This window comes from Erythrolamprus reginae, chromosome 8 (assembly GCF_031021105.1).
Source record: "Erythrolamprus reginae isolate rEryReg1 chromosome 8, rEryReg1.hap1, whole genome shotgun sequence".
NCBI lineage: Eukaryota > Metazoa > Chordata > Lepidosauria > Squamata > Dipsadidae > Erythrolamprus > Erythrolamprus reginae.
The window spans coordinates 36,971,588-36,996,797 of record NC_091957.1 but is presented as its reverse complement, the minus strand read 5'-3'; the positions used below and the strand labels follow the sequence as shown (position 1 = coordinate 36,996,797).

The following is a 25,210-nucleotide window of genomic DNA, read 5'->3' as shown; positions in this document are numbered from 1 at the left end:
GAGGAGGCTCTGGGCCCTGGATTCAGTGATAGGAGGCTGGCCACCAAGCCTGGAAGCTCCAGCAGCCCTTCAGAGCCTCTCATCTGTAACTCAGAGCGGCTGGTTAAGGGCGGCAGAGCGGTCAAGCTGGGGAGGGGGGGCAGCCCCGGTGACAGCACCGTTACAACCTCTGTCACGGGGATAGGTGGTTGATAAAGACTAGCAGGAGGAAGCCATTGTTGGAAGAGTGCAGAGAATTCCAGCAGTCAGATGGAATGACCAGCTGGGAGAAAAACTCCAAAGTGCCGGTCAAACAGTCCTCCCATTCTTGGAAGTTAGCTCCAAGAGAACTAGGGAGATCAATGTTGGGTTCTTGGTGTTCTTTGAGCTTTCAGGAAAACAACCGAGCTCACAGAAACTCCAAATCCTTTCATTGCTTTGGAACATCACATGGGATTGGATAGTTTGCTAGAGCTTTTATGGTTAGTATAATGGGGTTTTTACTGTTTTTATTATTTATATTTGTCTTTTTGTAACACTGTATTGTATTATTTATTATTGCAAGCCGCCCTGAGTCGCATGGGATTGGGCGGCATAAAAGTCAATTAAATTAAATTAAATTAAATCCCACAATCTGGTCCGCGTTCTTTGTCTCTCCTGCTCTTTGCAGTGATGCTCAAAGCAGCTGCCTGCCTTTAGTGTCCCCCGACACTCAGCACACCAACACAGGGATCAGTAGGTGCTAAACAGGGATTTTGTTGAGTTAAGCATGCAAGGTTGCCCGTTGCTTGTAGACAAACAGACAATTTCCTTTGTTCCTGTTGAAATATTAGCAGAGCAACCATGGGAGACCTTTGGCTCAGGCCTGAATGGAAAATACTTCTCTTGGCGAATGCCAGTTGGAGCCAAAGGTAACAATCTTCATGCACTTTAACCCTTCTCTGCTGCAGGAAGAAATTTTGGAAGGAGTCTGGTTTTCCACACAAAACAATAAAGGACAGATGGAGGAACATTAAAGAGCTAATCTATGTTCTCTCACTTCTCCTCTTCAAGTTTTTCCTGGGGGTAGGGAGTTACTATGGCAGGAAGAACATCTGTAGAAAAATAACATAATAGCAACAGAGTTGGAAGGGACCTTGGAGGTGTTCCAGTCCAACCCCCTGCTCAAGCAGGAGACCCTCCAGACAAGTCGCCATCCTCTTTCTTCTTAAAAATCTTGTGGGAGCACCCGCAGCTTCTGGAGGGAATCTTTTCCACTGGTTCATTGTTTTCCCTCCTTGGATAGTTTCCATCTTCTTGTCCTGCCTTCTGCTGCTTTGGAAAATAGATTGACCCCCTCTTCTTTGTGGCAGCCCCTCAAATACTGGAATACTTGTATCATGTTGCACCTAGTCCTTTTTTGCACTGTGTAATATTGCAGTTACAGCTTCTTCAGTGGCTCAAAGACTCGTCCATTGATAGATCTTTGGATTAGTAGCCAAATAGGTTTCCTGGTTTCCTTTCACCACTAAATATAATTGCTTTCAGCAGTGAATTGCCCCGCATGACATGGTCAGAATAAGTGAGAGCAGTTGGTGATTTTTGCTTCCAGTGTCATGTCTGGTGTTATCCAGTCCAATACCTGTTAATAATATATTAACTATTACTAAGCGGTTGTGAGCTGTCCAGAGAGTCAATAGTGAGATGAGTGGCACATAAATAAAATAAATAAATACATGAATACATTTTCATTTGTAATCAATAGAATTGCAATGTTGCAATAAAAGTGCAATTGTAGGAGAAGAGTAGGCAGAACTGGGAGGCGGAGTTAAATATGTCATCAGCTTAGAGTCATTAGGTTGCCATAAACAGAAAAAGAAAGAAAGAGCTCAAATCACTGCTATGTAACAAATGCAAGCTATATTTATAATATCAATACTGTATTCAAATGATTTTTAATAAAATAAAGAAAGCAAGTTTTAAGAAGAGACTGGACAGCCATTTGACTGGAATCGTATAGGGCCGTGATGGTGAACCTATGGAACATGTGCCACAGGAGGCACATGGAGCCATATCGAAGGGCACATGAGACATTGCCCTACGTCAGCTCCAGTGCGCATGCACTGATTTTCGGCCTTGGGGAAGGCAGTTTCGGCCTCCGGATGATTTTCAGACATAGAATATGAGTAGAAGTGAAAATTGAAAAATAGATTAGACATCGCAATAGGATTACATTCATGTAAAACTGCAGTGAAAATAGAAGCCCCGGAGTTCAACTCCCCCCCCTAAACAAAGCCCAACAGTCAAAGTTCAGAGAACGCACTTCTGGTTTGCCCATTGTGCTGTTTTTGCATTCCAGAGGGTTCAGGGAAGCTTCCTGAATCTCCGGAGTGCAAAAAACAGCACAATGGGTAAACCAGAAGTCCATTTTTCCAAACGTCTGGTTTGCCCATTTGGCCAGGCTTCAGTGAGGCCTGTGTGCAAGCATGGGGACGGGTTTTTGCGCAGGGGCACACATGCGGGAAGGGAAGGGGTGTGGGCACATGCACGCATGCTAGCACCCCCACACCCCCACCCTCTTGGCATGCGAACCAAAAAAGCTTCGGCATCACTGGCATAGGGTTTGGACTAGAAGATCTCCCAGGTCCCTTCCAACTCAGTTATTATTTCAAAGTTGAAATGTGCCTTTTTCTTCTGCCTACTCTGTATCAAATTTCTTCTATTTCTTGGTTTAGTACCATGTTTCTCCAAAAATAAGACCCTGCCTTATATTTTTTTGAACCTCAAAATAAGCACTTGACTATATTATTATTTTGGGGTGTATGGAGCAAGACAGGGCTGTTCTTGCCGTCTTGTCTGATTTCCAGCTGTCTCTCTAACCCAGTGTTTTTCAACCAGTGTGCCGTGAGACATGGTCAGGTGTGCCGCGAAGCTCAGCAAGAGAGAGAGAGAAAGAGAGAAAGAAACAAGAGAGAGAGAGAGAGAGAAAGAAAGCAAGAGAGAGAGAGAGAGAAAGAGAAAGAAAGCAAGAGAGAGAAAGAAAGCAAGAGAGAGAGAGAAAAAGAGAAAGAAAAAGAGAGAGAAAGAAAAAGAAAGCAAGAGAGAGAGAGAGAAAGCAAGAGAGAGAGAGAAAGAGAGGCAGGGAAGGAGAAAGAGATAGAAATAGGGATGGAGAGAGAGGAAGGAAGAGAGAGAAAGAGGGAGAGAAATAGAGTGAAAGGGAGGAAGAGAGAGAGAGATATTTTTTTTGTCCAAACTTTTTTTAGCCTCCCCACTCCCCTCCGCTCAAGGTGCCCCATTATTTTGTATATGTAAAAAATGTGCCGCAGCTCAAAAAAGGTTGAAAATCACTGCTCTAACCTTAACCAGAAGATATAGTATTTTGGGGGGAGGGCTTATTTTCAGGGAAACATGGTACAACTTAATCTACTTTTAGATGTTTACTTGTGGCTATATGTAAGAAATAGCTTTCACAGATATGCTCATGTTATTGCTATGCATTAGTCACTTGGAGGACTTCGTTTACATTAATGTAAACTTTTGATAATTCTTCAAGAATGGCTGTATTACATGCTCCTTGGGATTAACTAGTGGGGATCTAAACCAAGAAAAAATAAGTTAGTGCCAGTTAAGAGCAGCTATGAAACTGTCACCCCTGGTGCACTAAATATAATATACAAATAGTTTCTTGAAGTAATAATTGGTTCCCAGGCTGATAAGGATTCAGAAAATGATTATGTAAATAATCAGCTGCAAATTTCACCATCAGCAGTGGAAACTGGAAAGTACTCCTTTTTGCTAAATCTTATAGGACATTTAAAAAAAAATTAAACTCTCCAAAAGTATTTTAGAGATTAGTTTTAAATGGGAAATAGTTCAGTTGCTGGAATTCTTGTAACTCCATTATATTTTTCTCAATAAATTCTGCCCTCAAGGGAAATGTGTGAAAATCATGGAAGAAAATAAATCTTTGGTTTTAATTAGCTATGGTCTGGTCCATTTGGAAATCTAGGCAACTGGACTTTCTTGGCTTTTGTTTTCCTTGAAAATATTTTGCTTCTCATCCAAGAAACTTCTTCAGTTCTGTCTGAATTGTGGGGATTATTTGGAAGGATTTATAGTCTTTGCAGTCATCTGGTCATTAGCACACTGAAGGTTAGTTGTTAGCTCCCTGAAAATTGTTGAGGCCACCTGAGGATCACCTGAAATGGGAGTGGGACCTTTTTTTGGACTGGGCTTAAAGAACTGTGTTGTAGACAGAAGACAGGTGGTATCATATTCTCTGTTGAGAGAGGGCTGATCAGTTTTAACATCGATGGCCCCGTTGACCCATCCACATTCTGGACCTTTCTGGTGTGAAAGAGAAAGTCCAGTTGCCTTTTGAAAAACACTCTTTGGGATCTCTCCTATACAAGGAAGCCTGTTTATTCAGGAAAGGTGACCCCTCTTTTCAAATAACCTGAAAACCCATCCATAAGCCAGGTTTCCTGCTAGCTTACAATATCATTTCAATGCATCACACCTGATGCAGCCCAGATTGAATTTGAGGGGGGGGGGATAATAATAATAAATAATAATAATTTATTAGATTTGTATGCCGCCCCTCTCTGAAGACTCGGGGCAGCTCACAACAATAATAAAACAATATTACAATGAAACAAATCTAATATTAAAAACATATAAAACCCCATTATTTAAAACCATGCAGCACACATATACCAAACATGAAATATAAAAGCCTGGGGGAGGTGTCTCAGTTCCCCCATGCCTGGAGATACAGGTGGGTCTTAAGTAATTTGCGAAAGACAAGGAGGGTGGGGGCAGTTCTAATCTCTGGGGGGAGTTGATTCCAGAGAACCGGGGCCGCCACAGAGAAGGCTCTTCCCCTGGGGCCCGCCAAATGGCAATGTTTAGTCAACGGGACCCGGAGAAGGCCAACTCTGTGGGACCTTATCGGCCACTGGGATTCGTGCGGTAGAAGGTGGTTCCGGAGGTATTCTGGTCTGATGCCATGTAGGGCTTTAAAGGTCATTACCAACACTGCAAATGCTGAAAGTAACACATCACAAAGGGTGAAATAAAGGTTAGCTCAATTTTGTTTATTGATTGATGGATTTCAGTATCCCTTAACAATGACACATACATTTGATACAAACTGTGGCTTAAACAGTTATATCAATGATAGCTCCCCCTAATCTGGTACAGGTGTAAGTTTTACTTGGTTTTATGAAAAATAGGATCTACTTTAATCTCCCTTGTAATTCTACACATGGCGGCCTTCCAAAATGAATCAGATCCTACAAATGAAGCCGAATATATGTGTCCCTGAGTAATGTTGCAGGATCCAACCTCGGGCCAGAGGTTTTGTCCTCCATGCTGGAGCCCATCTTCAGGGAACTATCTATCTATCTATCTGGTCTGAAATCTCAGAAGACAAAACCTCTGGGCCAGGGCTGCGTTGCTTCCAGTTTGGACCATTTCGCCCAAACTGGTGACAGGAATTTGCCCCCACTTGCCAAACCGGCAGCGATGGCCGGCTCTCCACGCCCTCCGAACTGGTCCTCCAGTCTTCATTTCCCGAAAGCGGCTGGCAAGGAACCCTCTATGCCTAACCCTACCTCTAACCCTACAGCTGGAGATGAGAGGTTGAGGAAGGCTCCCAAAGGCTCCAGGAACCATACGGCAAGACAGGAATGGTCACAGCAGAGGCAGCCATTTCAGTGCTCTTTTTTCTTTCCTTCCTCCCTAGGTGCAACGACCGTGGAGGAAGAATCAAAGTCCAGAAAACTGCCAGGAATGAAACTCACTATTTAGCCAACAGGATCAAGGACATCCAAAATATGCAGTTTATTCATGGCAATACGTCAAAGGTAAATCTAAACCGCATGGGATGCACCTAGTTCTCTTTTCTTGAATTTCCCAGGAACAAGCTCCTTCCCAGGACCAAATTCTTCACATGCCTGGGATTTTTCCACTCTGGGATCAGTGGCTGCGCTCTTCTGGCTTTTGGGGAATGCTGGACTCTGACCATGACATCACTCACTTCCCCCTCCCAGTCCAAAAACTCTCCAGAAATGCATGACTCATTTGTAGCCCTTTTGGCCTCGAGCCTGAGAACGTGCACAGAGCAATTTCGCCATGAGCTTTCTCCCAGCCACCCGGCGGCCTCCAGAGGGTTGAAAGCTCAGCTTGCTCACAGCCTCCAATCTCTCCTCTCACAGCTTTTTCGGCCATGTTCAGTATGCCATATGTGGCACAGTCCCAGACAACATGGATAAATACTAAATGAAATCTTGTTCTCTGACTTAGGAAAATGTCCTTTTTAGGGAAGGAGTGAATGCAAATCTTTTATTTATTCTTTCCCATCCTCCTTTTTTTCCTTCCTTCCTTCCTCCCCTCCCCTCCCCTTCTCCCCTCCCTCCTTCCTTCCTTCCATCCATCCATCCATCCATCCTTCCTTCTACCTTTCCTTTTTTCTTTCTTCCTCCCTTCCTTTCTTCCTTCAAAATAATATTAAGAGTTATCCTGGTGGAAGGTCTTAAGCATAAAACGTATCAAGAAAGATTTAATGAACTCAATCTGCATAGTCTGGAGGACAGAAGGAAAAGGGGGGACATGATCGAAACATTTAAATATATTAAAGGGTTAAATAAGGTCCAGGAGAGAAGTGTTTTTAATAGGAAAGTGAACACAAGAACAAGGGGACACAATCTGAAGTTAGTTGGGGGAAAGATCAAAAGCAACATGAGAAAATATTATTTTACTGAAAGAGTAGTAGATGCTTGGAACAAACTTCCAGCAGAGGTGGTTGGTAAATCCACAGTAACTGAATTTAAACATGCCTGGGATAAACACATATCCATCCTAAGATAAAATACAGAAAATAGTATAAGGGCAGACTAGATGGACCAGGAGGTCTTTTTCTTCCGTCAGACTTCTATGTTTCTATGTTTCTATCCTGATTGAAATAGGAATGATTTTGCATCATTCCCCATTTTCTTAGCCTCTTTTTATTCTTTCTTTCCTTTGTCTTCATCAGTGAAAATGAGGGAAGGAAGAACTCACCAAAATATGCATTCCTTCTGTATTAAACAGAATTAAAACCAAACTACTTAACCCATTTCACTTAGTTCCTGGCTGATCTGATTCATTAGAAGCTAAGCAGGTCTGGCGTAATGGAACCATCCAATATAGAGTTGCTGTGTGTGTGTGTGTGGCATATACAGTCAGTCAATCAATCACCGAAGGCTTTGCTACCTGAGAGAAGTAAAGCTTGTCAGAAGATGATGAGGGGAAACTACTTTGGTATTTTCCAGAACAATACAATTAGATCTTTTAAATCACCAGGCCTAGAGATCAACCCAAAGAAGACTTGACCTATATAGGAGTTTGGGAGAACGGTAGCATCTCCCCTTGCAGGATATAGATACATATTGTTAGATATTTATTATCTTTCTGGAAGCTTTAAATCAATAGAATAAAGCAAAAAAAGGAGATCAATTTATAGAAACGAGGATAGAAGGAATATTTTGGCGGGATTTTAAGTCAAGAAATTGTAAATAGTGTTGGGCGAACCCAATGGAGTTTGAGTTCGGGTTCAGCACCTGAATTTTTAAAATAGTTCGTGTTCGGCACCTGAGCCCGGACCCGAACTTTTGCCAAACTTTCGAGTTTGGGGCTCGTGAGAGCGCCGGGAAGCACCACCGCCCAGCTGTCACCTTCCGGAACAGCCAGGGCGCTTCCTGGCACTCTCCCAAACCCGAATCCGGACCCAAACTTTTGCTAAACTTCTGAATTCGGCATTCGGGAGACCGCTGAGAAGCGCCCCGGCTGTTTCTGAAGGTGACAGCTGGGCAGCAGCGTTTCCCAGAACAGCCGGGGCACTTCTCGGCGGTCTCACAAACGCCAAACTCGGAAGTTTGGCAAAAGTTTGGGTCCGGATTTGGGCTCCGGAGAACGCCGGGAAGCGCCCCAGCTGTTCCAGAAGGTGACAGCTGGGCAGCGGCGCTTCCTGGTGCTCTCCCGAATCCGGACCCGAACTTTTGCCAAACTTTTACAAAAGTTTGGGTTCAGGTTCGGTTCGCCCAACACTAATTGTAAATAGCCACCAGGAACCAGGCCAGATAAAGTGATTTCTAGGAATTACTGAGCTCAATACACTTAAGAAAAGGCTCGAGGAAGATTAGAACAGAATAAGAGTTGGAAAGAATCTTGGGGGTCTTCTAATTCACACTTTGCTTAAGCAGAAGGCCCTATCCTGTGATGGTGAACTATGGCATGTGTGGCACAGGTGGCATGCGGAGCCATATTGGAGGGCACGTGAGGCATTGCCCTATGTCAGCTCCAGCGCGCATGTGCACACTGGCCCGCTGATTTTTGGCCTTGGGGAAGGCTGTTTCACCCGTGCCGCTGTTTTAGGGTAGCTTCCCTGAAGCCCCAGAGCCAAATGGACACACCGGAAGTTCAGGAAAGGGCACTTCCGGTTTGCTATTGTGCTGGGTTTTTTGCATTCCGGAGGGTTCAGGGAAACTTCCCTGAAGCCCCAAGGCAAAAAAAAATGCCCAACGGATGGCAGGAGCTATCTCTGTTTCTATACCCCCCGCCCCCTTAGCAGCCATGGGAACAAAGACAGCTTCTGCCCTGTGTTCCCTCCTCCCTCAGCAACAAGAGAAGCTCCCAAAGTACAGCCAGGATCTCAGGGATCCTCAAACGTTTTGGGGCTTCTCTTGCTCATGAGCAAGACAGGGAAGGGAGACAGCATCTTCCTTTACAAGCAACTTAGTGGTGAGAGAAGCAACCTAAACTTAGCATTTTCAGTCCTCCTTTGCATCAAAAATAGATCTTTCAGCAAATAGACTAATTTCCATCATTCCTAGAAAGTACTTTTATTGGTGTTTGTTTAGACGAGTTAAAATAGTAAAATAGTTTTAAAAAGTCAGTGCTCTGACTCTGACAGCCAGTCTTTAATGGAATGTGGCATGGAGTTGGAATTAGGTCAGATTCAGACACTTTCTCATGCGCTTTGCATTCCTTCAACTGTCCCATCCCCTTGCATCACTGCCGGAGAGCAATTCCCAGTGTGTCACTTATGGTCTCATTGCATTTCAGCTGGTAAGAATGTGGATACTTCAAAAGCAAAACAAACAAAACAAAATGAAAACAAAACAGCTGCTAAGGAATATGTCTCCGGAGAGGGGCGGCATACAAATCTAATAAATTATTATTATTATTATTATTATTATTATTATTATTATTATTATTATTATTATGTTGCTGGTTGCCAAAGTTCTCTCCTTAACAGTGACCACTTCCAGGTGGGCAAAGAAAAACACACGTTTCAGCTGGTGAGGATCGAACTACTGGCGGTCGGCAGAATTAGCCTGCAATACTGCAATCTCCCCACTGCACCACCATGGCTCTTGCAGAGCCAATTCAGATGTTCAACTAGGAGTTATCAGATCTAGAAGCAAAATCCAGATGTCCCTAGTTCAGCCACTTTAGGAGTTAACTGATTGGATCAGTTGACCTCCTTTTAGAGTTCTCATGACACACTAACTTTTCACTAAAACAGTTTTAACATCTCGTGGGAAGATAACCATACAAAAGGCAGGACATATACCTCTGCCATGTTGTAATGTTGCCAATAAGACCATCATCATTATAATTTATATCCAGCTAATAATAATCTCATTAAAAGAGAAAGTTTTAGAACCAAACTCAACTTTAAAATGTTACATTCCAAATACTTTGAATCCTTTATTAAAAGCAGTATAATTCAGGGAGTTGATTGGGATTAACAGATGCAAAAACTGCTTCTCCAGTGGCCAACAAATTCATCATCCAAGACAAGGAAGGAGGAATCCTTAGGTGGGCTCTTGATTTTTGTTCCTGGCTAGGACTCTACTTTGCAGGTAGTAGATTCACCAAAATTGGGAACAAAATAATGCTAAAATCAGTTCAGTTCCTTGTAAATGAGAGCCTATCTGTTATGATGTAGGTTATTCTTCCAAAGGGCTTTCAGGCATGTGTTGTCTTATCTTTGAGGCTGATACAGACACTCAGAAGAATAGAGTTAGAATAACAGAATTGGAAGGGACTTTGGAGGTCTTCTAATCCAACTCAATGCTCAAGCAAGGGATCCTATACCTTTCCAGAAAAATGTCTGTCTAGTTTCTTCTTCAAAACCTCCAATGATGAAGCACCCACAATTTTGGTGGTAAGACATTCCACTGATTATTTTTTTTCACTGATAGGAAATTTCTCCTTAGTTTTAGGTTGGATCTCTCTTTGATAAGCTTCCATCTGTTGCTTCTTGTCCTGCCTTCAGGTGCTTTGAAGACTAGGTTGACTCCATCTTTTTTGTAACAGCCCCACAAATATTGGAAGACTGTTAGAACGTCACCCCCTAGTCCTTCTCTTCATTAGATCCTAGACACATCCAGTTCCCACAACCGTTCATCACATGCTTCATCCTCCAGATTCTCAGCTTCGGTTTCCAGAAAAGTCTAACCAACAACATTGAGCCACGATCTCTATGGATTTCTCACCATTCTGTCTGTAGTGATTGACAGCGACTCTCCAAGAAATCTCCCCTGCATGGCCAGGCCATCTGCCTACTTGAATTTAGCTTGACCCTCCTAATTAAAACCAATAGTCCATGGGAAACTGGCTCATTCCACAGCACAAACACAAGTCCCTAGAAATAACTTTGTTTACAAAAATGTCTCTGGGTCTCTCAAAGGTCCTATCAACTTATTTAAAAATAAAATGTAGCCGTAGTATAAGACTTTATTTGGAAGTAGGCCCGCTTGCCAGGAAAGGGGAAAAAACAAGCATATCTGAATTCAGTCACTTCATTCCAACTCATGGATGGCTTTGACTAATAATAATAATAAGATACAGCGACAAAAAATGGGAATTTGAAAAGGAGGGGGATCTTCTCCATGCTTTACATAATGGAAACCAAAACTGAAATATTTCTTAATATTTTCTTTTCAAAATGATATATACAGTACAAAGATAAAGACAGTGTTGCTTTTCTTACATTTGGAAATAAATCTTTTTTTAAAAAATATTTTTTATTATTTTTTAAAAGACAGACAAGAACAAACAACATTAAACATTTAAGGAGCTACCATTGCTCCGCTTGTCGTAGAAGTCTAACTAATACAGAAAAAAAACCCCTAACTACAATCAGATCAATACAGAGATATCACACGTACACACTTTATTCTTATTAAATTTAACTCTACAGTGTTCCCTCTATTTTCGCGAGGGTTGCGTTCCAAGACCGCCCGCGAAAGTCGAATTTCCGCGAAATAGCGGTGTGGAAGTAAAAACACCATTTTTGGCTATGGACAGCCAAAAACTACCACCACGCACCCTTTTTCAAGGCAGCACAAGGAGCCGGGCTTGAAGTTGGGGGCGGGGAGCGATGAAAGTGCGGAGGCCAGTAAAGATTGTTTTGAATGTCGGCTGCCCCCGCCCCCCCAGCGCCTCCGGCCCCCTCGCCGCTACTGCCCGCCCGCCCAATCCACCCCTCTCACCGGCTTTCTTGGGACACGGGTCCTCCTGCAACAGCGCTGGCGGCTACGGCTTCTCATCCTCATTCGGCCAGTAGCCGCTCTGAGCGCTTTGAGAATGCCTGCCTCGCCCCTCTCACAGTCCCTTAGCTGAGAGCACTTTCATCCCAGCTATCAGCAAGGGGGCTGCAGGAGAGGTGGGGCAGGCGTTCTCACAGAGAGGGAGAAAGAGAGGGAGACAGAGAGAGAGAGCAAGAGGGGGGAGTGTGGAAGGTAGAGAGAGAGAAAAAAATGATAGAAAAAGGGAGAAAAAAGAGAAATGAGAAAATGATTGAAGCAGAGAATGACAGGAAAGAAAGAGAAAGAGAGAGAGAAGTGACTCTTGGTGATGATGTATGATGTCATTGGGTGGGAAAAACCGTGGTATAGAAAAAAAACCGTGGAGTATTTTTTAATTAATATTTTTTGAAAAACCGTGGTATAGCCGTTTCGCGAAGTTTGAACCCGCGAAAATCGAGGGATCACTGTATATTCTTTATATTAATTAAGTTTCTTATCTATAAAATATCAAATACTTATTAAAAAAATAAAATATAAAAAATAACACTTCTCTACTGTAAAGAAAGAAAACAAAAATAAATCTTTATGACCCCAAAATATAAGTCCAATAAATAAATAAATAATAAATGATTTGTGTAAGTTTTTATAGGTGGTCCTCGACTTATGACCACAATAGGAACTGCAAAACATTGGGGGTTTTAAATGCTTTTTTCTCCACACATCAAGTATTTACATCACCATGCACACAACATAATAATGCATCTCAACCAATATTCATTGCTTTGCCTTCAGTATATACTATTAATATCTACCAGTCTGAACTTTCATTCTCTTCACTCACCCCTTCTCACCTCCTCTCCCATCTACTTTCTTGTTCCTTCTCTCCCCCTTTCTTCCCTCTGCTCTCTACCACTTCTCTCCTTCATCTCTCCCCTCTTCCTCTTCCTCCTCCTTGACCCTTTCCTGAGTGAAATATCTCTATTCAATTAACTGTTTGCTATGACAAACTGGCAATTTCTTTCCTTCTTTCTCTAATTTTGCCAAAGCCATTATTATATTTTTCAATCTTATATTCAAATTTATATTAGGTATATATCATTTATTTAGTGCTACCTCCTAGTCTATTTTAGTCATAAAATTTCACCCCTGTTTTATAATATTCAGAATCTTATTTGTCTTTGATTTTCATTGTCAATCTATTCATTTCTGCACATGCAAAATGTTGTTAAGTGATATGGTCGTTAAGGGAGACATCACATGACCATAGCCACTTTTATTACCCTGGTTTGCTACAGTTGTTAAGCGAGATCTCATGTTACCATGTCTTGTGATTTCCTGCTGGCTTCCCCATTAGGAGCCAGGGTGGCGCAGCAGGTAGAGTGCTGTACTGCAGGCCACTGTAGAAGCTGACTGTAGATCTGTAGGTCAGCGGTTCAAATCTCATCACCGGCTCAAGGTTGACTCAGCCTTCCATCCTTCCGAGGTGGGTAAAATGAGGACCCGGATTGTGGGGGCAATATGCTGGCTCTGTTTAAAAATGCTATTGCTAACATGTTGTAAGCTGCCCTGAGTCTAAGGAGAAGGGCAGCATAAAAATCAAACAAACAAACAAACAAACAAACAAACAAATAAATAAATAAATAACTTTGCTAGTGTGAAGATTGCAAATGGCAACCATGTGTCCCTGGGACGATGCAAATGCATGACTATTGCTAACTGTCCAAATTATATTCCCACGAGTGTAGGGATGCCGGGACAGTTGTAGGTAGGAGGACCAGCCATACTTTTCAGCACCTTTGGAACACTGAACCATTGCTAAATTATGGTTGCATATTGCGAACTTTCTGTACAAAATTCTATTTTCAACCTGCTTTTGTTTCCGAGGTTTGTGGCAGCCAGCAATTGCCAGAAATGTTCAGCAGGACATTTATAATGTTTGCCTAAATGGATAATACTTTCCAATATTATACATCAAATATAGTTCTATGATTAAATCAAATCTCTATGCTGGGCCCTCAAGTATTGGAAGACTGCTATCATGACACCCCTAGTTCTTCTCTTTGCCAGACTAGATGTACACAGGGTTTTTTCTATTCCAGTAGAGCATCTTTTTCCATGTCATTCTTTTATTCTGTCATTTGTAAATCCACTTTCAACTTAGTCTCAATCTTTCCAGGTAGAACATGTCCCTCTTCCTTATCATTTTTAGATCTTTTTGTCTCTCCATAGAGGCAGAGGTCTCTGTTGTCATTATTAAAATTAATGTCTGAGTCCATTGTTCAAAAATATCCTTCAACATATCTAAAGTTAATATATTTTATTTCATTCTGTAATTGTAAATCACATTGATGTTCTCTTCTCCTTTAATGGTAATCTCTAGTTCTCTCTAGTGTCCAAGTTTTCAAATCTTATGTTTTTTTAAAAGAATCAAAACAAAAGCATTTTTCCATGGGAAGGATTCCTTATAATTAATTCCAAAATATGGAGGAAGAAATAGGAGGCCCAAGATGGCTTCAAATAGTGAAATCAACAACCATATGGAATGGAAAGCCAGCAAACAGAGTAATTCTCTGATAATTCCTCTCTGAACAAGGACAGGACTTGAGATTGCCCACCAGTGCTCCATAAGGCTGCTTTGCTTGCAAGAGAGCCCTCTCTGGCAGTTTTATTGCTTTGGGAGATGAGAGAGCCGCCATCGCGCTGAAACCACAGTTAGCACCTTTGAAAGGAAACTTGGTTCACATGTAGTGGACCTCAGTTGGACTCATCCTTAATTGGTTCCAGAAGGCCCAATAAGTACCAAAAATGATGAGTATCAAACTAATTTTCCCCATAAGGAATAATATGGTGAGTCACAAGGCAGCCAGCATTGACTGACAAGTTCTAGTTTGTGCATTGAGTACCAAACAAATGATGAGTACTGGGACAAAATGTTCAGGTCCAAATGCACTTAGTATCAAATTTGGTGACTTTCAAAGCGATTGAGTTCCACTATACTTCCTTTTTTAGTCACTTTTGGAAATTTTCTTGTTAACTACTTTTCAACTATTAGAAAACTTTAAATCAAAAAATCTGACTACAACAAGTGAGTTTTCTTCAGTCCTTCGCAAAAGAAAGTTTCAACCAGAAATTAAAAACATATTTTTGGAATAAACAGCAAAAGGATAATTAAAACTTTGATTTTAGAAAGTTACAAATGAACTAAGCATCCAGGTGAATTTGAAAAAAGCCATTAAATAATTTCATGGCCTTAGGAAATCCATAATCAGATAGTTGTTTTGCCTTTATTTATCTCTAAATAGTTGTAGTTAATTTGAACTATCAAAGAGGCAAGGAAATAATAATAATCTAAGCCAAAATTAAATAACACTGGGCCACTCATTCATTTCAAGAATAAATTATTCTCTTTTTAATCATTATGTCACCTTGGGAGTAAACAGAGGCACGGCTGTTTCTTATTTATACTGTGTTCTTTCAAACTCCTTATCTGTGTAGATTTAAGAGCTGTGAAGTAATTGATCTCCTGGGAATTTTTACACTGTGACATGACTTAAATTTTTATTTATGTACTTATTAGGGATGTGCAGCTCTTTGAACTAGAGCTTCAAAATAGTTTTTTGCACGTGGGCGTGCAAGCGGAGGACAGCTCAAAGCAGCCATGTCTTTCTCTATAGAACCCCAGAAAGGGGGCACAGCTGCTGTCACATATTACAGGGAGGCGCTGTGTTCACAGTTCCTCATTCACAACAACATTTTGAATGAATGGTTCCCAGGTACTACACCATCACAGTGTTTACATCATACCATTTAGTCATGTCCAACTCTTGGCAATTCTATGGACCACATTCTCCAATCTTGCACTGCTTCTTTGAGTTTTCCTGACTGTTGTCAGCTTTGATGGTGTGCAGCCATTGTGTTCTTTGATGTTCTGATTTCTTTTTACCACCAATTTTTTCAAACATAATTGCTTCATCCAGGAATTCCCCTGCAAGGCATGGTCAAAATATGTGAGATGCAGTTTTGTGATTTTTGCCTTCTAGAATAGAATAGAATAGAATTTTATTGGCCAAGTGTGATTGGACACACAAGGAATTTGTCTTGGTGCATATACTCTCAGCGTACATAAAAGAAAAAGATACATTTGTCAAGAATCATGTGGTGCAATACTTAATGATTGTCATAGGAGTCAAACAAGCAATGAAGAAACAATCAATATTAATAAAAATCTTAGGATACAAGCAACAAGTTACAGTCATGCAGTCCTAGGTGGGAGGAAATGGGTGAAAGGAATGATGAGAAAAACTAGTAGAAATAGAAGTGCAGATTTAGTAAAAAGTCTGACAGTGTTGAGGGAATTATTTGTTTAGTAGAGTGATGGCGTTCGGGAAAAAAACTGTTCTTGTGTCTAGTTGTCTTGGTGTGCAGTGCTCTGTAGAGATGTTTTGAGGGTAGGAGTTGAAACAATTTGTGTCCAGGATGCGAGGGGTCAGTAAATATTTTCCCCGCCCTCTTTTTGATTCATGCAGTGATTCTAGTGACATGTCTAGCCGCCCCGAGTCTACGGAGAGGGGCAGCATACAAATCCAATAAATAATGATAATGATAATGATAATAATAATAATAATAATAATAATAATAATAATAATAATAATAATAACAATAATAATAATAACAATAATAATAATATGTGTTCATCATAAATATCCTGGTCCATCAGGGACTCCTGAGAAGTTGGTAACAAACAAACTGGGTAGTTTTTAATACCCACATAGATACACACATATACAAAGATAATTCCTTTGACGAAGGCAACCCTTGTTCACTTACTTGGAAGTAAGTCTAATTGACCACAAGGAGCCTGAATGGAAAACTAGCATAGGAGGACATACGATGGGTATATGTCCTTTCAGAGGGTTTCAGGCGTCATTCTCTTGCTTAGTTCTCTGGGCATCTGCTGCTACTTCAACAATCTTGCTGAATGAGAAAAACCCGCCCCATGTTTTCTGCAAAACAGAGACAAATACCAGCCAGATTGTCCTTTTCAACAGTGAGAACCCCTGGAATTTGCCGTCCCAGATTGAAAGCGCTTCCACAAATAATGGCTTTATACCAGAATCAATCATAATGTGAACTTGTCTTCATTTTGCGTTTTTCATTAGAATCCTAACAGGGAAAAAAGGAAGGCTTTCCCACTAATGAAAGTGTAATTGCTTTCATGTTTGGATGACAATAAGAGACAGAAAAAGCCAGCTCTTCTCTTTCAGGAACTCCAGAAGTAGGAGCCATGGGGAACAGAAAATTTCCCAAGGCGATCCCTATCAATTATTTTTGACTTTTTTAAAAAAACGAAGAATGGTTACCAGCTGCTCAAAGTAGAATGCTTTGATCTAGAAGTTAACCTCATTTGGCTTTAGTATTAACATTATTCCAAAAATAACAGGAGAGTTAAAAACTGAAAGCTAAAAAGAAGTTAAGACTTCTAGATGAGCGTAGCAATTGTGTGATAAAAACTTTAGAGGATCTAACATTTCAACCCATCAATATGATTCAGGTCAGTATTTTGCCTTGGGTTAATTCATTTTATAAGTTAAACCCAACAGAAAAACACTGCCAGGGCTACAACTCAAAGCTCCTGGGAGAAGTTTAGGAAGCTAAACCAGAATCATTGCTAATCCTCATACGTATGTGACAGGTTTGTGGGTGGGGGGACAAGGGATGTGAAATTTCAATTCAATGAGAAACTCAGATTCAGGTTTCCCACTGTTAGGTGCCAGGATGGCTCCAGTAATAAATTGGAACTTTGAGGAGTTCTTTGACTCAGATTCTGATTTAGTTTGGAATTTATCTGAAATCTTGACATACCTCTTAAAGTTGCCAAGTTTGGGGACCTCTGGTTTATACAGCAGTATTAGCACTTAGACTTATACAGGTAGTCCCCGGGTTACGTCATCCCCGACGTACGACGTTTCATCGTTACGATGACCCACGGGGACAGCTTCGAAGCCACCACTGCCGCCACCGCCTCCGTTCGGGTGAAGGGATCTCCGCGGTGGGCAGCCTCGGAGGCTACAGCAATGCAGTGCCGAGAAGGACCCGCTGTTGGTCCCCTTAAGCTGGTCCTTCTCGGCGCTGCATTGCTGCAACCTCCGAGGCCACCCACCGTGGAGATCTCCTCGCCCGAACGTTCAGCTGCCCCCCCGCTGCTGCCGCCATGTAAATCGGAATATTGGAAATTGGAATATTCCGACTCTACACCAAACTCGGCTTACGACGGGCCGTGGGAACGGATCCCCGTCGTAAGTCGGGGACTACCTGTATATCACTTCACAGTACACTGCCTGCAGCCCTCTCTAAAGGTAACAGAGTGAGCATATTGCTACCAACAATCTGTGTCCTCATTTTACTGACCTTGGAAGGACTGAAGACTGAAGGCTGAATCAACCTTGAGCTGGTCAGGATTGAACTCTTGGCAGTGGGCAAAGTCAGCCTGTAGTACTGTATTCTAACCCTGCATCACCATGGCTCCTATAAGCCATGTGATGCCCTCTTTGTACTTTTAACTGTTTCAAGTCCATTGTGTACTTTACATTCATGAATCCACAGCGTTTGAAATGTTTTTTTTACAATTGGTCTTGACTGCAAGCGAAGGGAAGTGCCAACTCTGTTTTGTTCTACGTCACCAAGCAATGTGTTGTGATTCAGCCTGAGGCTCCTCAGGGAACGGCTGGAACTCTGCCGGATCCATGCTCAGAGGGGGAGGATGATGAACAGGAGGGGGAGGACCAGGCAGAAGAGGAAGAGGAGGAGGGAGAGCAGCCTGAGACCCCGGGGGGGGGGCTCTCTCCAGCTAGTAGCCTGGATTCATTAGATGAAGACGCCCAGGCTATCATAGATATGAGGCAGAGACGGGCAGCCCAAAGAAGGGGCCAATTAGCAAGGTATTTCCATCCCATAATTGGTAACAGCTGGGTTTGGGTGTGGTTCTCCTCAGCAGGGTTGAAAAGGCAGGCTCGCCCTTACTGTATTGTGGAGAGTTATCAATTGGGAGTCCTGTGACCTTGCTTCGATTCTTGGCGTCTCTGATCCTGGCTTGTGGCTTCGAAGGCTGAAGACTTGGGGGAGGCGTAGGTTTTATTACCTCCAGTGTTGTTTTTGCCAGCAAGAATCCTGTTTTATTGCCTGGCCGTCGTGAAACCTCTGTGAAGCTTCATAACGTTCCTGTCTGTAAGAACAGTTTTTGTTACCTGTGTTTGCTTTCAAATATATAAACTGCCTTTGCTTTTTACCAGTGTGTCTGGTACTCTTTTTAGTTGGTGTTGGCGTCAGGGGGGACCCAGACAGAACACAATGTCCTTGCAGCCTTTTGTGGATAAAGGGAAATGTTTAATCAGAAAGTAATCTCCTTTTCTTCCTCTTCCTTTACAAGGTTTTAAGCTCTTTGACCATGACATCAAGCAACGTCTCTGGGATCTATTACTGTATGGCTTCCAACAGTTTGGACACAGAAGAGAGGAGCATCAGGTTCTATATCACAGGTAAAGAATGTGCATCACCCCAAAGGCCAAGGACTGTCTGGTGGAAGTTCGAAAGATGCAGCCTGCAATGACTTTCAGGGGGAGGAGGTCAGAAAAGGCAAGATGGCAGCCATAATCATGCAATCAAACCCTCTTTGCAGATAAACAAACCGATAGATTTTTCTTTTCCTTTAATGACCCTATAATCCTTTGCATTGGGGCGCAATCTTGGAATTTGCAGCAAACATTCATGGTGTCCAATGAGAAAAATACCTGCCTCTATCTAGGATTGAACTCACAGCCTCCTGATTGTGAGGCGAGAGCTCCACCTCTAGGCTACTGTGCCACTCAAGATAGATAGATAGATAGATAGATAGATAGATAGATAGATAGATAGATAGATAGATAGATAGATAGATAGATAATATAAAAAGGCTCTTCTCTCCTTATTCTTCTCCTCTCTTTTTCCTCTCTTTCTCCTCCTCCTTTCCTTTTTCTCCTCTCCTCCTTCTCTCCACCCCACACGTAAATTACCACTCCATATTTTACAACTGCTTCTGCATTTCTGATGTGTATTAGCAGAAGGGAGTTAACTATGTCTTTCCAATCATTCAATGCTGCACTCAGTCCTTCCCTTCTATAGAGTTGAAAGGGGGGAGGACTACGGATTCCCATTCTCACACAATGCTAAATTACTTCTTTGATTGTCACAATTTTGTGGAAGTGCCCACAACATATTCTCCAACCATGCACTGTACAGGCAATCCTCGAGTTACAACAGTTCAGTGGCTGTTCAAAGTTACAACGGCCCTGAAACATTTGACTGACGAAACTGTTTCACAGTATCCTTTGATCATGTGATCCAGACATTTGGCAACTGGTTCATATGATCCCCTTTTGCAATCTTCCGACAAGCAAAGTCAATGTGGAAGCCAGATTCACTTAACGACTGGGTCGTTAACTTAACAACTACGTGATTCGCTGAACAACTGCGGCAAGAAATCTTGTAAAATGGAGGCTAAAAGCAAATATTTCATTGAATAACAGGATTTTTGGGGGTCAATTGTGGCCGTCAGCCTAGGCCTATCTGTACCGGACCAGAACATCTCCGGGGCCGTCTTCTGCCGCACGAATCCCAGCGACAGAGTTGGCCTTCTCTGGGTCCCGTCGACTAAACAATGCCGTTTGGTGGGACACAGGGGAAGAGCCTTCTCTGTGGCGGCCCTGACCCTCTGGAACCAACTCCCCCCAGATATCAGAGTTGCCCCCACTCTCCTTGCCTTTCGTAAGCTCCTTAAAACCCACCTCTGTCATCAGGCATGGGGGAATTGAGATATTCCCTTCCCCCTAGGCTTATAAAATTTATGCATGGTAAGTCTGTATGTATGATTGGTTCTTTAAATTGGGGTTTTTAAAATTACTTTTAATATTAGATTTGTTTACATTGTCTTTTTACTGTTGTTAGCCGCCCTGAGTCTGCAGAGAGGGGCGGCATACAAATCTAATAAATGAATGAATGAATGAATGAATGAATGAATGAATGAATGAACGAACGAACGAACGAACGAACGAACAAACAAACAAACAAACAAATAAATAAATAAATAAATAAATTGTGAAGCCTTCTCCTCAGAGGTGGAAGTCAGGAAGGCCTCCCTCGACTCAGCTCCATCTGGTCCAAATGACCGGTCTGCTTCTCTCTGTGTTTCCTGCAGACATGCAATCCAGCCTGGAGGCCGACTCCCAAAGGACGGCTATTGTGACCAGCCACGTCCAGATGACCTGCAAGTGCTCCAAGTACCTTTACGATCACCTCACCTGGTACGGCCCCACCTGGGAAGAAGTCCCTACCGCTCTCACCCAGATGAAGGTGGACAACTATTCCATTTCCTTAGTGCTGGACATCCACAATGTATCCCAGGCTCACGCAGGGCTTTACAAGTGCCGAGCATCAAGCTACCACAACCGCACCAAGCAGCTGGAGAAAAGTACCATGCTCAGCATAAAATGTAAGAAGGATGGCAACATCTGTCCCGTCACACACTCTTGGACGCTATGTGGCCGATTCTTTTCTCTGATACGGTATTTCTCAACCTCGGCAACTTCAAGATGCTTGGACTTCTGGGAGTTGAAATCCACACACCTTAAAGTTGCCAAAGTTGAGAAGCTCTCTGCTCTAACTCATGGGCTCCAAACTTGGCAACTTTTAACACTTGTGGACTTCAATCCCCATAATTCCTCAGGCAGCCATGCTGGGTCAAGAATTCTGGGACTTGAAGTCCACAGTCATAAAGTTGCCAAATTTGAAAACCTTTCCATAATATGGACTTATTTATGAGCACTTTTGAGTTATGGTGTTTCAAAATGCCCAACAAGGCAATTCTGGCAATATTCCAATTTATAGTCAGGTATAGTTTTGGCAATATTCCTATTTACACAAAGGGGCAGTCTTTGCAAAATTGACTCTAAAATGCAGTCTGTCTCCAGCCTCTATATGTGTTTGGATAATTAGACAGAAACGTACTAATCAAAGCAAATGTACTAATCAAAGCAAAGTTTCCCAATTTGCATCATTAATTTCTGGTAGGAAGTCAGATGCAATAGCACTAGAGATGGAATCAAATCAGTAGAAATAATAGAATTTCTTCAACCTGGGAAGAACAAAAAAAATGAAAGGAAATTTTTCTAGGATGAAATGATGAAAGTAAGTTAAATTAGTTTTAAAAAATCAGCTAGACCAGGACTAGTTTGGGGAACAAAACAGCACATCAAAAAGCCCAGGGGAAAAGGAGGTTTACGAAGAGATATAGTTGGGAGAACCAAACCTGCCTTGTAAACTTACGTTCCTTCTGGAAGTGTCATAAATAAACTGAGGTGAGTCATTACTTTTTAGAAAAACATTTTTATCACCACACATTCTTTTTGGGGTTAGGACTGTCTTCTGAAGGATGGGAGTGGAATGGGTCCCAGATTTCATTCTTTGATGGGGAGAAAAGGAAAAAGTAGGGAAAAGAGAGGGGTGGTATACAAATCTAATAGATAGATAGAGAGAGAGAGAGAGAGAGAGAGAGAGAGAAAGAAAGAAAGAAAGAAAGAAAAAAAGAAAGAAAAAAAGAAAATAAATGTTGAGCAGGTATTACTAATTGCATTGGGATTTAGCTTTGGAATCATGAGGTCTAATAAATTACCGGTACAGGACATTTTATGGTAGAGGAGGAGAAAGGCGGATCTTCTTCATCTTCATATTAACAATTTAAATTTTTGTTCTGGTCAATGTTTACTTTTAAATATCTGTGGTGTCCAATCTGAGTTGATTTGATCTTCATAATTTTCTTATTTCTTTTGTTCAGAGTAAAGGTTGCCTTGGTGATCACAGAAGTGCAAAACTTTGTCTTTTTGTTTGCAGTTAAGACGGTGCCTTACATTATGGAGAACTTCACCAATTTGGAGGTTAACGTGAGCGGGACAATCGTTCTGGAGTGCAAAGTCAACGGGATCCCCAAACCTGCTATTGCTTGGCTGAAAAATGGCCACCCCATCGCTCCTGCGTCAGGTGAGCCTTCTGGGACAGGTGCTGCTACTCTTGCTTCTTTCTTTCGGTTAAGATAACACGTGGCCTGTTGAAAAATGGGGAATCATGGATAAGTAGTAAAAAAAAATTCATTTTCAAGGTCCCAAGTTCAGTTCCCAAAATAGCCGGACCAGGACAAAGTTCAGTATCAGGCCCCAAAATCCAAGACAGACATGTTTCTTTTTTTTTTTACTTCCTCGGCTATCGACAGAATCTTGACAAGCTAAAGCCAACTGCTCACATCATTACAGAGATATTCTGAGAACTTCTAGGAAGGAGCCAACATGGCTGTCTTCATCTCAAAGAAACTATCTAAACTTTTCTATCAGAGGATGATACTTCCAGAATCTGGAATGCAGCCCCTCCCTCCTGGGAATCTCCTGCTGTGGCCCATTCAGGTGATGAGGAGGCTGGGGAGGAACTTGGGCCAGGGGTGGAGTCTGGGGGAACTCTGAGGGATGCTCTGTGTTGGGCGCAGAAATAGAGCCAGGCCCACCTCAGGGCATTTCCCAGCTACCGGAGAGGCAGCTGCCTATGGAAGCTGAGATAAGTGGGGAAGAAGAACAGCTGTTCCAGTTGCATGTAAGCACAGAGCTCTTAGGAGAGAACAACTGAGGACAAGGAGTCAACTCGGGAAACAAGGCACATGTGGATGCTGAATGGCCCCTCCCTGACTGGGCAGTGGTGGGTTTCAAAAATGTTTACGCTACGAGGCACAGCCACGTAGCGTGGGAGGAAATGAACCAGCAGCGAGGTGTGGTAGAACCCACCCCTGCATGCTAGTTTTCAGTTCCTCAAAAACCGACTTTCAGAAATGCCAAGATGCAAGAGAGGGTCTTTCCCTGAAACCTTGGAGAGACCCTGCTTTCAGCACAAATAAAATTGGACCAGATGGGCTTCTGATTAGTTTCAAATGAAGGGGCCCTCGACCTGTCCTTGGATCTCTTTCTATCAGAGGTATCCACAAAGGGATTTAAAAAATCCCTAAATACAGTCCAACTATCTCTGTCTCTGGGGAGCACAGCCACCAAGGTGGTAGTTGTGGCCACTATCTTGACTTTTTATGGGCACACACAAAGACTTCTTTTTTCTGAGGCTACATAATGAGGCCAAGCGATTCCAGCACCAATTTCTCTCGGGGGGGCGGGGATAGTCTCTAATACATGATGCATTGAAAATAATGCTCTTTTCTCCCCACCTGTCCCCCATCTCCTTCCTTCTTCCAGGAATTTCTATGGAAAACAACACTTTGGTGATTGAACGAGTGAAAAAGGATGACGAGGGTCATTATGAATGCCAAGCGATCAACGAGATGGGTCAAGACAGCACCCGGGCATTTATTAAAATAGAAGGTGAGAGGCGCAAGATGAAATGGTTTGTCTCCGACAGTTTATGCTTCGATTACAATTGCACTTTTAACTGTTGTTAAGCAATACAGGTATGGTTTGTTGCAAGTGAAGCTTGATGGAGTAGTGGGTCAGTGGACCTTGAGTCACAATCTTCTTGTGTCTTTTTCAGGCTCTGAAGAAAAATCCAACATAGAAGTTATCATCTTGGTTTGCACTGGTCTAGCAGCCACCCTCTTTTGGCTCCTTCTGACCCTCTTCATACGGAAACTCAGAAAAGTAAGGTGATCCACATGTTTAGGCTTAGAAGTGAACCCCTTTAGGTGCTGGAAGATGATGGATCACTTTAAGTGGTGCAGAAGTCCATTTTCTATAGTGCCACAAACGACAGAGGAAAGTCTTCATTCACCTACAGCTGTTTAATCCTGCGGAGGCATCTGGAGGCAGCTTCTAAATCATGCAATTCCAGGGGTAAAAGACATGGCTACTTTGATGATTCAAACAGAGATAGTTTGTCCATCTCTCACATTTTTTAAAGTACGGGTAGTCCTGTAGACAGTTCATTTAGTGGCCATGAAAAAAGTGACTTGTGATCATTTTTCACACTTACATCCATTACAGTGTCCTCATATTCACAAGATCAAAATTCAGACGCTTGCCAACTGACTCATACTTGTGACTGTTGCAGTGTCCCGGGATCATGTGACCACCTTTTGTGACCTTTTGACCAGCAAAGTCAAAAGGAAGCCAGATTCACTCAACAAACTTGTTACTAACTGTAACCATTGCAGTGATTAATTTAATAACTGTGGCCAGAAAGGTCGTAAAACGGGATAAAATTCACTTAATATATATCGCAGCAACAGAATTTTGGGGTTCAATTGTAGTCATAAGTCGAGGACTAACTGTACCCCTTCTGAATGTTTTGCCCAACCATAATCCCAGGGGGGGGGGGACAAGAGAGTTGGAAGAGATTGGAAGAGTGTCATCTCGCAAGTGTGTGAATTCTATATCTCTGTCATTTCTGAGCTCTGCTTGCTTAGTAGGTTTATTTATTTATTTATTTATTTATTGGATTTATATGCCGCCCCTCTCCGAAGACTCGCGGCGGCTAACAGCAATCATAAAACAGCGTACAGTAATAATCCAATACTAAAAACGATTAAAACCCCATTAATATAAAAAAACAAAAATACATACAGACATACCATGCATAAAATTGTAAAGGCCTAGGGGGAA

The 25,210-nt window shown here is 42.2% G+C and overlaps 1 protein-coding gene across 3 annotated transcripts in view; it reads left to right on the top strand.

Moving 5' to 3' along the window:
• LOC139171439 (vascular endothelial growth factor receptor kdr-like) overlaps positions 1-25,210 on the top strand; it is a 211,897-nt gene that overhangs the window by 131,409 nt on the left and 55,278 nt on the right. For 2 of the 3 annotated variants that reach the window (XM_070759672.1, XM_070759673.1), the window contains exons 11-16: positions 5,708-5,828; positions 18,967-19,075; positions 20,770-21,063; positions 22,461-22,607; positions 23,852-23,977; positions 24,144-24,250. In XM_070759672.1, coding sequence (XP_070615773.1) covers positions 5,708-5,828; positions 18,967-19,075; positions 20,770-21,063; positions 22,461-22,607; positions 23,852-23,977; positions 24,144-24,250 — 904 coding nt within the window. The remainder of the gene's footprint in view (positions 1-5,707; positions 5,829-18,966; positions 19,076-20,769; positions 21,064-22,460; positions 22,608-23,851; positions 23,978-24,143; positions 24,251-25,210) is intronic. The other variant, XM_070759674.1, reaches the window with a different exon arrangement.